The 18,717-nt window shown below is 41.3% G+C and overlaps 1 protein-coding gene across 8 annotated transcripts in view; it reads right to left on the minus strand.

The window, feature by feature from the left end:
* Nucleotides 1-10,200: 10,200 nt before the first annotated feature.
* The window catches only part of HIVEP1 (HIVEP zinc finger 1), a 181,008-nt gene continuing 172,491 nt past the window's right edge, over nucleotides 10,201-18,717 (minus strand). For 6 of the 8 annotated variants that reach the window (XM_036347565.1, XM_036347562.1, XM_036347564.1 and 3 more), the window contains 2 exons: nucleotides 13,691-14,199; nucleotides 10,201-11,906 (listed from right to left, as the gene is read on the minus strand). In XM_036347565.1, coding sequence (XP_036203458.1) covers nucleotides 10,731-11,906; nucleotides 13,691-14,199 — 1,685 coding nt within the window. In that variant the 3' untranslated portion in view covers nucleotides 10,201-10,730. Of the gene's footprint in view, nucleotides 11,977-12,004; nucleotides 12,256-13,690; nucleotides 14,200-18,717 lie in introns of those variants that run through there. The other 2 variants (XM_036347569.1, XM_036347568.1) reach the window with 2 other exon arrangements.

Raw genomic sequence — 18,717 nt, forward strand, 5'->3', positions numbered from 1 at the left:
CTGAGAAAGACAAATATCACATGATCTCATTTATTTGTGGAATCTAGCAAACAAAATGAATTGATCAACCAAATAAGATCCGAGGCAGGGAGGCAGGGAACAGACAGACATACCTCGATGTGGGGTTGGGGGACAAGAAGAGATAAACCAAAGAACTTATATGCTTAGCCCATGGACATGGGCAATAGGGTAGTGAAGACATGGGGGTAGGTGGGTAGGGGGTGGGAGGAGGCGGGGAAAGGGGAAGGGAATGGGAGATATCTGTAATACTATCAACAATCAAAAATATATTTAAAAAAAGAAAAAAGTTAAGTTCTATATAGTTATCTCTATTGGCTTATTTTGGCATGGGATCATTTGCTAAATAGGTCAATGATTTCTTTTTCTCTCTTACTGCTTTCATAAAAGAATTTATAAATTTCTTAATTTCCTATATTTGCTTTCTTTACATTATATTTAAATGTGCACAGTAAAAAAAAAATAGTATGATTTCATGTGCCCTCTTATAGAAGAAATATGTTTAAATAATTTTATTTTCTATCAAAAATAATGAAAAATTGCTCTATTTGTTTTTGGAAATATTTCCAAAAGGATCAAATCCAGAGACTTTAGAGCAGCGGTTCTCAACCTGTGGGTCGCGACCCCTTTGGGGGTCGAACGACCCTTTCACAGGGGTCACCTAAGACCATCGGAAAACACATATATAATTACATGTTGTTTTTGTGATTAACCACTATGCTTTATGTTCAATTTGTAACAATGAAATTGGGGGTCACCACAACATGAGGAACTGTATTAAAGGGTCGCGTCATGAGGAAGGTTGAGAACCACTGCTTTAGAGTATTATGGGATCTGTGCTCAAAGACTAGTCTATATCCGAAGCAATGCTCAGCTTTCACTCTTTCAGTCTACCTTTTACCAACAGAAGATGTGTAACAAAGACATTTTTCTAAATAATGATTAATAATTGAAACATAATATACTTTGGAAATTTACATTTTATGCTTGATTAGGATTGTCACTTTAGATTGCCATTTTAGTTCCTGCTATTTAAATTAAATATTTCCTCACTGAATCTTCCCATGGCTCCTATTAGATCAATTATGAGGAAGGTCGTAGAAAAAAGTTATAAAACCTATTATCTATACAAATATGAATAGCACTGGACATAGTCAATCCAGTAAGAATTTAAATGGGATATTTTATGAATACTAAGTAGACTTTCACCTAGAAATGAATACATCACAATCCAGTTACCATAAAGCATTATTAAAAAGCAGCTTGGTATATTAGGAAAAAAACAGACCTCGCTAGTTTTAAATCCCAGCCTCACTATTTAATTGGCTTTGTAAACCTGAGAGTTTTTCAACCAGAAAATGAGGATAACATCATCTAGCATTTGTTATAATTGTTAAAATTAGATATACTACATTATATATCATGTGACTTGTTCATAAAATACTCTGTTTTTGTATCAATGGGCATGACCTGCCTATAATCTCAAAACTTAAATCTATGTAAATACCTTGTTAGTTCAAGTAAGAAAATTTACCTAACTTCAAAAACATAGCATATCTTTTTAATTTTCACACTTTATTTGAGGCTTCATTACAGTTACCTAAGTCAGTTATATCTTTTCAGAATTTGATATATGACCTGGATCGCAGGAAAATAAAATTGAAAACTAGATCCTTAACATTCACTTTTCCATCATTGCCCCAACATGTGGTCCCCACCTCGACCAAAATCGGCGCCTCAGAGGAATAATTCTTCAGTGTAACCCTCAGGCATTATGGAATGAGATAGCCCTAAATTCTTAGGGAACAAAAGCAAACTAATAATAAAACTTCTGTTATTTGTCATAGGCACTTAAAAAAAAATCCTCACTTAAAGATGTTTGTTTGTTTTTTTAATTTATTTTAGAGAGAGGGGGAGGAAGAGAGAGGAACATCTGATTGATCGCCTTCCCCTTCCCTCTCCCCTCCCCCCTCTCCCCTCCCCCCTCTTCCTCCTAACCCCAACATGTAACCCCACCCCAACGGAGGATTGAACTGGAAACCCAGGTATGAGCTCTGACCAGGACTCAAACCCGCACCTCTTTGGAGTAGGGAAGATGTCCAACTGACTGAGCCCTGTGACCAGGGCCGGTCTAGGCACTTTTTATTTGATAAATGACCCAAACTGCAAAATAAGCCAAATAATTCTTGCCTTTGAGAGAAACATCTCCTTTGTCCTTCTCTGCATATCGGCACGCGTGTGGGTCACCGATGGAGCCTGGGGCTGGCGGCTGCCTCTGCTGTCCCAGAGCGACCTGGACCTGGGCCAGGGAGAGAAAGTACTGCTCTTCAGAGTCAAGTAGAGGGGAGAGCAGGTAAGCATTCCCCCTCTGGCTGATCCCGATATCTTAAAGGATCGGTGTGAAAAATACTAGAACCTTCCTTCTTGTGGTCTCCCTTGCAGATAAATAGGCTTCTCCATATTTATGTCTATTATGCAAATATGAGTTTTAGTTTGTGAACCTTGAATTTCCATTAGCTCCTTGCTGAGAGGTTAATCCTGCTTTTATACAAAAATTAATAGAGACTTTTTCTTTTCCTAATCCCCAAACTCTCTGCACTACTGGAAAGATAATTTACTTACTATTCTTTATTATGATTATTCTTTCTTACCTCTGCTGTTGGGACTACCCTGAAGTGCTTTTCGCTGTCTTCATGAATCATCCCAGCCTGCCTCCCAGTCCCCTCATGAGGACCATTCTCCAGGAGTGGCCTCCAGGGCCTGATGGCCTCGAAATGTCTTCATTTGTCTCTATTTTGTTCAAGCTTAGAGTCCATTTATGAAGGATACTCCCATGATGCTCTGTTTGTGAGGGAATAGAGCGTGGCTATCTTTTAACTGGGTCTAAATAATCTATTTCTAAAATCCCCAAGATGACAAGATAATGCTTTGGGGAGAGGAGGGGGGTGAGGATGGCAAATATTGAACTGAATGTAAATGAAACTGTTATATTTCTAATAGGTTAATTTTTCAACACAGGTGCCAGAACATCTTGTTACCCTGCTAAATTTTGTCTTATAACTGGCTCATCTTTCTAGTTGGTCACATCTTTCTGGCCGCTGATCCTCACCTATTTGGATCAACAACAAATGTCTCTTGTAATTTTGTTGAGTCCAATTAAAAAGATACTGTGGCCAGCTTGGTAATGGATCATTTGTGTTAGCCTTCTATGTTCCTAGCATCATTTTCCTCTCCTCCTCACTTTTGCTGTCCTCTTATTGCCATCCCCATACACATTAAATTACTAGCACATTAAAAAAATGACTCTCCTTTTTCTGCATGACTATGACCCACTGGGTAAACTTTCACATGAAGAGCCCACACAGTTCTAATCAGCTTTCAATCTATCTCTTGTTCGCCATGGTAGTATCATGGCTTTCTCAGGTGCTAGCTAAATCCCCCAAATATTGTTTATTCCCTTCATTGCAGTATTTCTTCATGCTTCCTGCACCTTCCTTATGTTAATGCTGTTGCACCACACACTCCTGGGTTCAGATATCAGTGGCTGCATCAGCATGAGGAGGATCCAAATGGCTGACATGCAACCTCCTTGTCAGTAAAATGGGAGAATACCTGCCTAGAGGGTTAGATGAGATTACAAATATCACTTAATAGTGATAAATATTGGTCCCCCTCCCACATCCCTTGTGTCATCCCTTCTGTCTCTCACCCCCAAGACTAAGCTAAATGCCACAAGCTCCATAAAGTGTTCCCTGATCAACACAGCCAGGGGAGCTCCCTTATTTGCACTATTACCACTCTTGGTTGAACTACTTTTATGTCACTTAACATACTTTGCATCTTGTTGTAGCTACTCTTTTTTTTTCTAGACGATAAACTTCTAAATGGTAGATATCATTTAATTGGAATTAAATTTACATCTAGGCATGTTCCCTGGAATAATCTATACATATAAAACCCTAATATGCAAATAGACTGAATGGGGGAACAACCAAACAACCGAACAACCAGTCACTATGACGTGCGCTGACCACCGGGGGTGCACGCGGAACATGGCGGGCGTCAGCAGCGGCGGGATGGTGGAGCAGGTGAGCAGGGGTGCCAGACCAAGGCAGGGTATCAGTCGCTGTCATCGGGGTGAGCCTCTGGTGGTTACTGAAAATTTTTTGCTCCTGAGCACCGTGGTCCCACCTGGCACTCACACTTGCTGCTAGCGCTGGCCCCGATCGCCCCTCAGGGCTTCTCCACCTACCCTACTCCTGAGAGGTGATCAGCGACGGGAGCCGCCTCTCACACCTGCTGCCAGCGATGGTCCTGGTTGCACCTGCTGCTGGTGCTGGCCCCAATTGCTCCATGCCATCAGCGGGTGCGAGCAGGGTTGGCATCATCAGCATGTGGGAATGGTAGTGGTGGGAGTGGGGCTGCTGGCAGAGGGGGACCGGGGGCCGCAGCCGGAGGGGCCAGGCGGGGTGTGGAGAATGGGCAGACACCCGCCCCTGTGTCCACCACAGCCTCGTGGCCCACAGTTCCTCTTAAGGTGCATGAATTTGTGCACTGGGCCCCTAGTTTTAAATAACATTCATCTCAAACTTCATTAGTCTATTTTTGTTCTGCTGCTTAGCATCATTTCTGTTATAAATCCCAAACTCCACACTTTCTTCAAAATACAGCAAAATCTAACATACTAAACAAATGTACAAACAAAACAAGCAGACTCAAAGATACAGAAAACAAACTGATAGTTGACAGAGGGTTGGGGGGTGGTGGGAGGGCAAAAAGGTGAAAGGGAATAAGAGGTACAAATTTATCGTTTTAACATAAATAAGTCACGGGAATGTAAAGAACAGCATAGGAAATACAGTCAATAATATTGCAATAACTTTGTATGGTGACAGACGGTTTATATATATATATATATATATATATATATATATATATATATATATATATATATATATCAAATCACTATGTTGTGCACCTGAAACTAATATAATATTGCATGTCAACTATACTTTAATTAATGAGCTTTATGTTCCATAATGAAAATTTAAAAAATACACCAATTCCCAACATATAAAAATTGTCCTTTAATTACTTAAGACAATAACTTTAACTCTTGCAACATATAGTATTATTACCTAGTTCTTACGGCATAAGCCTTAAGCAGACATGCTCCTTCAGGGTAGAACATGTGCCTTCTAATAGTTTTTGTATCTTGCATAACAGTATTGGAATTGGTTGGTATTTAAACTATTACTGGATTTTGGTTGTCTGTCTTCTTCAGGTCCACCCCTGACTCAGAGAACAGTTAACTCACTAGGGAAGGTTATGCCTCTGCTTTAACATACGCCTGTAGTGCTGTGCACAGAACTTGCATGTCCAAGATTCTCGCTGATTCCAATATATGCAATTAAGGCCTCATGATTTCAGATTATACAATTTATAGAGAAAAATATTTTGCTATTGTTTTACACTTTTATTTTTTTTGCAATGATAGTAGGGAGTTACTGTCATTAAAATATTATATTCACTGAATATTAAATAGATAATTCTTCAAAGTCATGGGAAGTGAGTTTGGAAGAAGATTCTTATTATAGGGAGATTTAATATCCAGTGTTTAGTGTTTATGGATTGTTTTCAAACAAAATTACTCTAAGGCAGTGGTTCTCAACCTTGGCTGCACATTAGAATCACCTGGGAATCTTTAAAATCCTGATTTCTGGGCCTCATCCTCCAGAAATTCTGTTTTTTTGTTACTAATGTTGTGGCCCCACCCCATAACAAAGAAACAGAATTTCTGGAGGATGAGGCCCAGAAATCAGGATTTTAAAAAGATTCCCAGGTGATTCTAATGTGCAGCCAAGGTTGAGAACCACTGCTCTAAGGAAAGTCACTTTTTGGTGTTGCTTAAGCTTGATCGAAAAATGTAATGTTAAAAAGAGAAAAGTCAAGCCCTAACTGGTTTGGCTCAGTGGGTAGAGCGTCGGCCTGGGGACTGAAGGGTCCCAGGTTCGATTCCAGTTTGATCCCTAGTCAGGGTGCGTGCTGTTTGGAGGCAACCGATTGTTTCTCACATGGATGTTTTTTTCTCTCTCCCTTCCTATCTAAAAAATCAATAAAAACATATCCTTAGGTGAGGAAAAAAACAACTATATGGCCCCATTAACCAATTTTATCCTAATAAATTTAATATCATTTAAAAATATAAAATAGGCCTGACAGGTTTGGCTCAGTGGATAGAGTGTCAGCCTGCGGACTGAAGGTTCCCAGGTTTGATTCCGGTCAAGGGCATGTACCATGGTTGCGGGCACATCCCCAGTAGGGGGTGTTCAGGAGGTAGCTGATCGATGTTTCTCTCTCATCATCGATGTTTCTAACTCTCTATCCCTCTCCCTTCCTCTCTGTAAAAAATCAATAAAATATATTAATATATATATATATATATATATATATATATATATATATATATATATATATCCTATCTAATAAAAGAGAAACATGGTAATTAGCGTATGACCGCTACCCTTCCCATTGGCTAATCATCGAGATATGCAAATTAACTGCCAACCAAGATGGTGGCTGGCAGCCAGGCAGCTGAAGCGAACAGGAGGCTTGCTTGCTCCAGTGATGGAGGAAGCCAAGGTTCCCCACCTGCCGCTGCCGGTCTCTGAGCTCGCACTCTAAGAAACAATGTTGCAAATATAGAAGCTAAACAATCCCCATGCTTTCAGCCAGCCGGCCGAGCTGGAGTTGCAACAGAGTTTCAATTATAGAAGCCAAACAAACCAGATCCCTGCTTTCAGCAGCCGAGGTCTCAGAGCTGGAGCCGAGACTCAGAGCTAAAGCTGGCTCTCAGTTCCAGTGACAGCCATAGAAGGTAAATAAATCCCAGAATAAAAAATAAAAAAATGAAAAAAGGAGAGGTTGGGAGCTTCAGTCACCCGCCAGCCAGAAAACGCCCCTCAGCCCCTCACCCAGACTGGCCAGGCACCCCAGTGGGGACCCCCACCCTGAAGGGGGTGTGACCAGCTACAAACAGCCATCATCCCCTCATCCAGGCTGGCCAGGCACCCAAGCGGGACCCCCACCCCGATACAGGACACCCTTCAGGGCAAACCAGCCAGCCCCCACACGTGCACCAGGCCTCTATCCTATATAGTAAAAGGGTAATATGCCTCCCAGCACCGTGATCAGTGGAGCCGCGAGGCCTCCCAAACCCAGGATCAGCTGAGCAGCGAGGCCTTCTAGCACCAGGATCAGCTGAGCAGCGAGGCATCCCACACCAGGATCAGCTGAGCAGCGAGGCCTCACTGCCCCTGGAGCAGCGTGACAGGGGGCAGTGCCCAAACCCCCTGATCGCCCTGTGGCTGTGTGTGTGACAGGGGGCGGGGCCACAACCTCCCTATCCGCCCTGCTCTGTTCGTTACAGGGGAAGGTGCCCCAACCCCCTGATTGGCCCTGCTCTGTGCCTGATAGGGGGGAGCTCCCCAACTCCCTGATCGGCTCTGCTGTGTGACAGGGTGCGGTGCCCCAATCCCCCATGGGCCCTGCTCTGTGTGTGACGGGGTAGAGCCGCAACCTCCCTATCGGCCTTGCCCTGAGTGTGACAGGGGGGAGTGCCCCAAACCCCTGATCTGCCCTGTTCTGTGTGTGACAGGGGGGAGCTCCCCAACCCCTGATGGGCCCTGCTCTGTGCGTGACAGGGGGCAGCGCCCCAATCCCGATTGGCCCTGCTCTGTGGGTGACAGGGGGTGGCGCCGCAACCTCCCCATCAACCCTGCCTTGAGTGTGACAGGGGGCGGTGCCCCAACCCCCCAATCGGCCCTACCCTGAGCATGGCTGGGGGTGACATTGCAACCTCCCGATCCTCCCCGCTCTGTGCATGACAGGGGGTGGTGCCCCAACTCCCCAGTCGGCCCTGCTCTGAGCCCGACCAGGGGCTGCACCTAGGGATTGGGCCTGCCCTCTGCCACCCGGGAGCGGGCCTAAGCCAGCAGGTCGTTATCCCCTGAGGGGTCCCAGACTGTGAGAGGGCACAAGTGGGGCTGGGGGACACTGCCGCCCCCCAAATTTTTGTGCACCAGGCCTCTAGTGTGTATGCATGTATGTATGTGTGTGTGTATGTATATATATATATATATCTATATATATGTATATATATATACATATATATATATACATATATATAGATATATATATATATATTAGAAAATTCTCAGTGCTAAAGTATTACTTTTGTTGTTGTTGTTAATCCTCACCTGAGGATATTTTCCCATTAATTTTTAGAGAGATAGAGAGTGGAAGGGAGAGGAAGAGACAGAGAGAAAAATCAATGTGAGAGAGACACATCAATTGGTTGCCTCCTGCATGCACCTCAACCAGGGCTGGGGAACCTGCAACCAAGGTACATGCCTTTGACCGGAATCGAACCCAGGACTCTTCAGTCTGCAGGCTGACACTCTATTCACTGAGCCAACCTGGGTAGGGTGAGCATTACTTTTGAATTAGAAGTCACATAGACTTAAAATAGGACTATGGATTAAGCTTATGCTTATTATACGCCTTTAAAATTTTAGACCATAAAGGCATGACACCAAGTTAAAACATTCATTTTGAAAAACTTGAGAGAATAGACCTGCTTCTACAACTGCATTGATAAAGCAATGCAATTTCTATAATAGGAGTTTCCAGAATTATCTTCAAAATCTATCTTGGAATACAAAATGCAGTATTATTTTTGTTGCATAATCTGTGGGAAAGTGTAAGTGTAAAGTATGTATGGAGAGCATGGCAGATCCGTCAGAGCCTGCGAGTGCTGGAGCACATCCTAGAGATTGTAATTGATGGTCTCCAAACTCCTTAGATCACTTCCCCCATGCTCTTCTTCTCCCTATCTTTAAAAAGATATATTTTTTAAAATTATTTTTTTCAATTAGTTTACAGTCAATATTATTTTGAATTAGTTTCATATGTACAGCAGAGTGATTAGACATCATATACTTTATAAAGTTGTTCCCCTTTATATTTCCAGTACTCACCTGGCACCATCCAGTTATTACAATATTACTGGCTATATCCCCTAAACTGTATTTTATATCCCAATGACTATTTTATTACTAATCTGTACTTCTCAATCCTTTCTCCGTTACACCCAGTCCCCCAAGTCCCCTCCCCTCTGGCAACCATCAGTCTGTTCTCTGTCTACAAGTCTGTTCACTTCGTTGGTTTATTTATTATACTCTTTAGATTCCACATATAAATGAAATCATATGGTATTTTTCTTCCTTATTTCACTTAGCATAATACCATCTCAGTCAATGCATGCTGTCACAAATGGTAAGATTTCATTCTTTTTTATGGCCAAATAATATTCCATTATATATATATACACACACACACACACACACCACCCCTTTTTTAACCACTCGTCTATTAATGGGCATTTGGTTGCTTTCATACCTTTCATACCTTTGCTATTGCAAATAATGTTGCAATGAATATAGGGGTGCATACATATACTCTTTCAAAATAGTATTTTGGATTTTCTTGAATATATACTCAGAAGTGGAATCACTGGGTCCCCATGCTCTCTTGTTTCACCTTCATATCCCTGAAATTTAACTGAAGCAGGCTTTTAAAGATATGAATACATTGTTTTAATGATGTATTCAAATTCCAACATTAAAATATTTTCTGACAAATATAACATCTGTAATGCTTAGTAAATAATGCAAATCACTGCAGTGGTAATTGTAGGTTCCCTGCCCAATTTTTCTGAATGAGTAAGGATAGGTAAGCCTCCCAAGACAGGAAGAAATCATGTCTAAAGATAGTCACTACGTAATTTAAAAGTTTTGTAACTTATTTTACATTTACCAGAAATCATCAACATTGAGGGACTTTGCCCACTTCAGACTATATGCTATAAATACTTAAGTGCTCTTAAATACCAAACCTTCTAGTAAGTGAATAGCTACAGAATCACTCATCAGAAATAAGAAAACAGGCCTCTCAGCTGCCTGGATTGCGGTGAGTTTCACATGGTGGTAATACCACTGACGTCCCTGTTTCTCAAATAGGGTGGGGGAAAGTGTGGAAAGAATGTAACCTAGGGCTATTTTCTGAATGCAGATGGCTGGTCACTCAGCAGATGATGATAAAGAAAGAACAGCTAAAGCAATGTAAAGTCAGTAAACAATATTTTACTGGAACATTTCATAACACAGAAAATCAGTCTGAAGTGTAAAGTTACTGTCTTACATAAGAAGGACAGACCCATTTCAAAGACTAATATGAATACAATAAATATGGAGTTTACATACTAATTTTACAGACACTCTGCCCCACAGCCATAAAAATTTATACTTAACAGTGCAACATATAATTTAATCTGTTGATTTATTTGACAGGTTTTTCTTACTAAACACAAATAACTACCTGGTTTCATATATATAATATATTTTTATATATAGAGATATTCAACAATCTGTACAGTTTCTAAACTTAAAACTCCTAAAAGGCACAATTGTCTATACAACATGTACAAAAATGGCTGGAGCTGACACAAAACAACAATTATTGGTCAAAGTTCATGATTGCACAAAGATTAGTTCTAAGTTTATGTCAGAAAAATGTGCTTTAGGGGAAGGAGGGCTTTCAAAAAAAACTTTAAGTGTTATATAAAAAAAACAAAAACCCCAAAGCAGCAGCCACTAGGTTGCTATCACAAGCCGGTCCTCGTCGTCGTCACTACTCACGTCGCTGAACTGGGCAGTGGCTTGCCTGCGGGGCAGGGCCGCGGGCCTGGGCACCGGCCTGTCTGGAGCGGGAGTGTGCTGGCCTGCCCGCTCCGGGAAACCTTCAGGATGTGCCTTCAGCAGAGGCTCTGCCGTGGCTGCTGGTCTGCCCTGAACGGGAGGGAGTTCACGTGCGGGCTTCACCTGACTGGCCGAGGCCGCCTTCCCTGTGTCCATTTTACTAGCGCCATCAAGCCTTGTGCGGTCTCTTGCAGGGGCAGGTGGATCGAGCACTTTTTTTGCATTTTCCTGCTGGACTTGAGGTGACCCCTGAGGAGATGCGGTCCTGCTGCCCTGGTTGCCACTGGCTATAGAAGTTGGCTTGGGGTGCACCTCGCGTGCCCTGTTTTGGGAAGCTGGTGTTTCGGGGGCTCCCTGTGCATCCACGGTCACTTGACTAACAGAGGGAATTAAAGTAGGCAATGCTATGTTCAAGATCTGGAGGCCGGGGATGTGTGCCTGAGGGGCGGCACTGCCCTGGGACGAAGGGTTTGCGGTCAAAACCTGCAGTCCGACAGCATTGAGAGCCAGCCCTGGTGGGTGCGCCTGCGGGGCTATGTTGGCATTGGCGAGGCCTAAGATGTTGACGGTTTCCATGCTCAGTGACGGAAGTGACTGCAAGCCCGGGGTGCTGAGATTCTGAAGGCCTGGCACACGGATTTGGCCAATGGGAATACATGGCACCACACTGCTTAATTCAGCCACTCCAGCGGGATTTGTAGTGCCAGAAACTTCTGTGATCGGATCCCCAGGAGTGCCCACAGTTCTGCGAATTACATTGACAGCAGGAATTGTAAGTTGCATTGGCCCAGCTTGAATGGGTACAAAGGTAGAGTACGTGAGGCCAGCAGGTACCACATGGATTCCCCCGACTGGAACCATATTATAAGGTGTCCTTGACTGCTGCTGGGAATGCAGAGGAAGGTGGCTAAACAAATGAGTCTGGGGAGAAGGCAGGCCTGGAGTCGGTGGGACAGTTATTTGCTGCTTCTGTTCTTGAGTGTCAGGCTGAGGTGAGGCCCCTGGAGGACTCCCCACAGCCGTCTGGAGGCTGAGCTCTGCTGCAGGAGGAAGGCTCACAGAAGATGTGTTCTAAAAGACAAGAGAGAAGAACTCTTCAGGGCAGCATTTTCTTAGGCACTCAGCTAAAATGTTATTCTTCCTAATGAGGTGAAGGAATGCACATTTGTATTTTATAAAATTATGAGTTTGCTAAAAATTCTATTTTGGTTAAAAACATAAATTTCCAATAGAAAAAAAAAGATTGCCCTTTTAATCTCTTATTTTCTAGGACAAATAACAGCAGGACATTTTTGTAAAGTACTTTGCATTTTTTACATTTCCTTGGTATCACCTCTTTTATACTGAAACTGATTCTGCGATGTGGCCATAATTATATTCAGCTTTTGTTGTTTTTATTGCTGGCGACACCAGCTCCACCCTATTTTAGAGATGAGGAGTCATTGAGAAATTGGGATATTAGTTGACAATAAGTATAAACTCAGGTAAGAATTAATTGGAGAATCATTCATTTATAAAATAAAGAGTTGCCATTGATAAAAAGTTCTGTTGGTGGTTTATCCATTCACAAGTCTATGAAGTGTCTACTGAAAAGCAGGTTTCCAGGCACTGGCAGGCTGTGAGGGACTCTGGGACAGAGAAGCTTAGCGCACCGGTAACCCATATGAAAGTATGAATGTTAGGAGGAGGAATCTTGCCTATCCTCTCATCCATCCAAGTTATCACTTAAATATCAGCTTTCTTTTTTTAAAAATATATTTTATTGATTTTTTACAGAGAGGAAGGGAGAGGGATAGAGAGCCAGAAACATCAATGAGAGAGAAATATCGATCGGCTGCCTCCTGCACACCTACTAGGGATGTGCCCGCAACCAAGGTACATGCCCTTGACCGGAATTGAACCTGGGACCCTTCAGTCCACAGGCCGACGCTCTATCCACTGAGCCAAACTGGTTAGGGCAATATCAACTTTCTTGATATCTATATTACAGAGCTGCATTAACCTACATAATAATTTACTCTAAATACTTAATATTTAAATGTTACTTTCATTTCATTTCAAATTTAGGGAAATCTACAGAAATGCATGCTTTCAAAGTCTTTATTTTTCTCCAGTGTTACCTAGTAAACCACATGAAGAAATAAATCCTAGTGCAACTGTCAGTATATGCTAGAGGACAGAGACCTTTCAATGGCAGGAGAATGTCTTCCTCTAAGAATTAGATGTCCCGTGCAGCCGCCAGGCTAAAAGCAAGGAACCATCACAGCGCCCAGGGTGACTTTCCTGAGGCCTGTGTCTGGTCCTGCGCTGGTTCTTGGGCAGGAAGCTTTCCCAAGCGACCACAGTAAGTTGATCATTCAAGCAAAATGAACTTCTTGATACGTTTGTTTGTGTCACATTAACTTTGCCATAGAAACTGGTAGCTGTTTTGCCAACAAGGACAAAGTATAAAACATTTGGATAATCTAGTGCAAATCCATCAGATCGATGCCATTGGAAAAACAACTCAGAACAGCCACAGATAAATATGTCCAAGATTCACGTTCTCAATAGGCACATACACGTTTTTATTTCAAGATGTTAAAAAAAAGCAAATAAAAATAAATGAGTATATTTTAAAAGATCCATTTGGTTCTTTCACAGATTTATAATACACTCTGTGAACTCTGACTAAGACACCTAACCAGAATCAGAAGGAAATAAATATCCTTTGCCCTTAAATAAAACAAATTAACAAAGAGGCTTAAACACACTGAGTTAGCCATAAGTGAGTAATTTGAGAACATTATTTTCTTAAGCTATTAGGCTCCCCATATTAAATGGGTTAAACAAAAGGAAAACAACAAACCATTTACCTGTATTAAAGCAACAGCCTTTCCGCCAACAGAACTTCTCAGAATTTTGTCTGATTCCGGGTAGTCCACAGACATCTGATGACATGGAGACCTGGGTGCAGCTTCAGGTGACCCAGAAGTGTCTGCAGGAGTAGGTGTCCCATCCTCCTCGCTCGCATGCTGCCTGGTCCTCAGGGGGGACTCTGCCTGCCTGCTGTGGTCTGACTGCACTGTGCTAAGTACGGTCATCTTAGTGGGCAATGCTCTGGGCAGAATATCCATTGGGTCCATGTGGACCCCAGAAAAGCAATCGGTGATTCTGATGTCCTCGTCAGCACCCATGGAGTCCTGAAGGCTATTTCTAGATGGAAGATGCTGCGGGCTGGCCGTGGCGGAGGGAGCTGCTGAAAGAACGGATTCTGCCTGGCTGTCTTCATCATCATCTTCATTTTCATTATCATCCTCATCTGGACCATCAGACTCCTCAAGATCGTACCCAGACCGCTCGTAACCGAATCTTTGCCTATCGTCTAATAAAAACAACCAAGAGGGTATGTTACAGAATGTTTTGCAACTGGACAAATGCAGTCTTTTATTTTTTTTTCATAAGCTTGGCAATACTGTGAGGAATATAAAAGACAAGGGCTCTACCCACAAAAAGCCTGCAATTTAGTCGAGGAGAATGACATGGGGCAAAAGTGAATGAGTCAATCAGTGCAGCAGGAATCAGAGAAGTGAGGCACTAATAGTGGCATGGCCAGGGCAAGCTTTGTTGCAGATGCAGAACATGAAATGAGCTTCGAAAAAGCGGACAGGCAGAGGGTCATATATAAAAAACATCACAATAAAGATCTCAAATATATTTATAAAATCCCCCCCCCCCCGAAAAGACTGAACTATATTAAGAAATTTAACAGATTTCAATACAATTTTTTCCTGAGTTCTTTATATATACTTCTTTGTATTTTCCTTTTATTGAACAAATTAAAAATAAACTAAATAAAAACAAAATGGCATTTCATATTTATAAGCAGAGTAATTTTCCTTAATACTTGAATAGTATTTTTGACATGTTTGTATGTTCTCTGATTAGTAAGTCTCTCATATTTAAGTCTCCTTTTACTTTCTTTTACTTAGGTGCTAAATTTTCCTATCATTTTTGTTCTATGATGATTCAATCCACCCCTCCCAGGAAGGGGAATCTTAACTAAAATTCATTCACAACAGCTTCAGAAGGTCATGTGAGACTGTGTCCAATGAGGAATTTTCAAGATGGTCCAACAAAGTCTCAAAATTTTCATTAGCTCATAAACTTTATCTAGTCAACATCTTGCAAAGTTAGAGGCTCTTTCCCTTAGAAAATAAATTTTAAAAGTTAACTAGGAAAAGAATACAAAACACCTACAGGCATTTCTTCCTCATTGAGCTGAATTGAGAAGATACCAGACCATGTGCAGTTTAGCTGAGATACATTGTGCACTTATATGTACATTTTTAAAAAGAAGAAAATGTAAATAAAGAAATACGCAATCGGTATATCTCCTGGCTTTCCCAAATGGTCTGTATATTAATTTATTTTACCATTTTTTTTCTATATTACAAAGTTCTTTGAGAAAAGTTTCAAAAGCTCAGCACCAACATTTGCAGGTAATAATTTCTAAGGTGGAACAGACTGCAGCTTTTATGTGTTTATCCCAAGCACATGTTATTTTATAATTAAAATGATCAAAGATAAAATATATGCATATAGGTTCCTTTAACATGTGATTTCATAAGCTTTTTGTTTTAAGGGTTCTACTATTTTGTTGTAAAGTAATAAATAAATAATACTAATTTATTGAGTCCTAGCGGGTGCCAATGCTGGAAATGGAATGGGTGATTTCTGGGTAAATGTCCTGATCTCTGCTTCAATAATACCTCCCCTATACTGTCTGATATTTGGAATTCTAAAATTAGAGTCATTCCCAATTTGTTTTAAATTTGCCACAGTAGTGCCAAATTAGATATATTTTTAGAGAGGCCTTTTCTTTTAAAGGGGAAAGTAGAAAATAAAAACAGAAGAAGCTGGATGACTGGGAGGACAGGGAACCAAGAGGGGGCTGATTTCATTACAGACCAACCTGCTGCAAAGTAGGGAGTTACTTTACCTTAAAAACTATTACTTTTTTCTTTTTTAAAAAGTGGGCCTAACTTTAAATTTATGACTTTTCCAAAATTCATCATAAAGCTCAGGTCCCAGCTAATCAAATAGCTCAAACTCTAAGCAGAGACAGTGTCTGTAGGAAGACTGAAGACACAAGCTTCTTTCATCGGGGGTAGATAAAACAGGATACTGGGCAATGGAAGTCTGCTAAGTAGCTGAAAGATTGATCAGAGTCAAGTGTGGACTGGCAGGATTGTGTACATACTCTGGGGCTACACTCTCTTGCAGCTCAATGCCATGAACCCCACTGAAGTGTTCACAGAAAAGAGCACCAAGTGTCCACTGTGGTCCAGAGCTAGGAGAAAAGGAGCAGCAGCCATATAGGAGGGCAAGGAATTCCATCTGAATCCATCTCCTCTCTCTCCACTAGAGGAGAAAAACCTTTCCCTGTATTGGGAAAGGCAATACGCATGGTTGCCCTTAGAAATTCACTGTTGTGAGGAAGGGAAATGAATTAGGAGAGAAGATACAACTCTACTCCTTGAGGAGGAATAGATTATCAGCTGAAGGGGGATAGGAAGGAGAACGAGAGGGCCACAGCCCAGAAATTTAAGAACACAGTACCTGTAGAAGACTGAGGCTAGATTAACACAGTGATGGCACACAATCTCCTCATCACCCCTTAATGCCAAGCTAAAAAGCTTTATGTGACTAGTGACCACAAAATACTGCTAGGAGAGAGGCAGCAGAAAACAATGTACAGAGCAACCATCTGTGAGGCACGATACAAAGAGAAGACCTAAAATTAGAATTGAATAGGCATTGGTCTTGCAGTCCATCTTCCAATACAAACACGAAGTATCTCTACAGGAATTTGATGCCTCTGGTTCACTAAGGGTAGCCACATCAAACAAGAAATCTCTCAACCCCAGTCCAACTAGAAAAATTCCCATACTAGGCCTAGCAGAAGTAGTGGCATGCCCATTACCAGGCTAAAATACTATTTACATTAGTCTGTGCCACCTTGTACAAGATGTCAAACTTTCAACAAAAATTACTAGGCACACAAAAGGCAAGGAAAAAACATTACTTAAAAGAGGAAAAGCAGTCAGAACCAGTCAATATGACACAGATGCTACAATTGACAGATAATTTAAAATAATTCTAATTAATATGTTAAAAACTTTAATGGGAAAGGTGGACAACATACAATATCAAAGGGGAACTTCACATGAGAGATGGAAACTAAAAAAAAGAACAAATGAAATGCTACATATGAAAAACAAAGTAACAAAAAAGTCTCAAACCCAGAATTCTATCCCCATTGAAAATAATTTTCAAAGATGAAAGCAATTCAGATTTTCTTAGAAAAACAAAAGGAGGGGTTTCACTGCCAGTCGACCATAATCAATGTTAAAGAAATTTCTTTAGGCAGAAAGAATACGGTAGCAAATGGAAACTTGGATCTATACTAAAAAATAAAAAACATCAAAAATAGAAAAAATTAAGGTAAAATAAATTATTATAAATTTAAATTGCTCTTAATATAACTGAATGTTTACAGCAAAGCAGTAACAATGTACTATATGTTTACAGCATCACATGCAGACGTAAAAGACAAGACAACAATAGCACAAAAGATGGAAAGAATCTGTGAATATACTGTTATAAAGTCTTTACACTACATGTAAAACAATGTAATATTACTTAAAGGTAGACAACTAAAATTTTTAAAAGGTACAAATAACAAGTCAATAAAGAAGATAAAATAGAATTATAAAAATGCTCAATTAAGGTATAAAAAGAAAACAAATAAAAAATAGCTGGCAAGATGGTAAGTTCTAATCCAACTGTATGAACATTAAAAGGAATGGTCTAACACATGAATTAAAACAGAGACCTTGCAGACTGGATAAAAAAGTTAAGTTTCAGATATATACTATGTACAAAAACTCCATTTTAAATATCTAAACTAATAAAAGGGTAATATGCTAATTAGGGTGGATGTCTACCGGACGTCCATTCTGACAAAGCCACAGTGACTGTGAGGCCCGGGGCTCATGGCAGCTGTGGGCTCAGACCAGCTGGGAGGCCTGGGGCTCATGGAAGCCATAGGCTCAGGCAGCTGCAAGGTCTGGAGGCTGTGAGGCCTGGGGCTTAGGCCTCGCAGTTGTTGTGGCCGGCATTGGTAGCAGCAGTGGGGTGATGGGGGCGGTGCCTTCTCCTGATCATCCCAGTGGCCTCCCACAGAGGGAGTGGGCCTAAGCTGTCAGTAGGACATCCCCTGAGGGCTCCCAGACTGTGAGAGGGGGCAGGCCGGATTGAGGGACCACCCCCCCCCCGCCCCCCAGTGAACGAATTTTTGAGCACCTGGCTTCTAGTACATATATAAATAGATTAAAAGTAAAGTTTGGAAAAAGATACACTTTAAATCAGCGGTTGCCAACCTTTCAGACGTCACGGACCACCGGTTGGCGAAAATCATTAACTAAATTGGGAGACAACGAAACAATCCCCAGAGGAAAGAAAAGAGGAATTGCCAAGAAAGGAAATAAGTGAAACTGAGGCATGCAATGTGTCAGAAAAAGAATTCAGAGTAACAGTCATATAGTTCATAAACTAGATGAATGAGAAAATCACCAATCTAGGTGATTGTTGCTCTCTTTCTAATTCCTGAGCAAAAATCAGGAAGATATCAAAAGTGATATAGCTACAATCAAAAATACGATGGAAGGTTTAAACAGTAGACTAGAAGAAGCGGAGGACTGAATTAGTGAGTTAGAAGATAAGGTAGAGGAATAAGCCCCATCTGAACAACAAACGGAAAGAAAAATTAAAAGCAGGAGGAGACCCTACAGGAGCTTTGGGACAACATGAAATGAAGTAACATATGTATAATAAGGGT

This window comes from Myotis myotis, unplaced genomic scaffold (assembly GCF_014108235.1).
Source record: "Myotis myotis isolate mMyoMyo1 unplaced genomic scaffold, mMyoMyo1.p scaffold_m19_p_2, whole genome shotgun sequence".
Lineage (NCBI taxonomy): Eukaryota > Metazoa > Chordata > Mammalia > Chiroptera > Vespertilionidae > Myotis > Myotis myotis.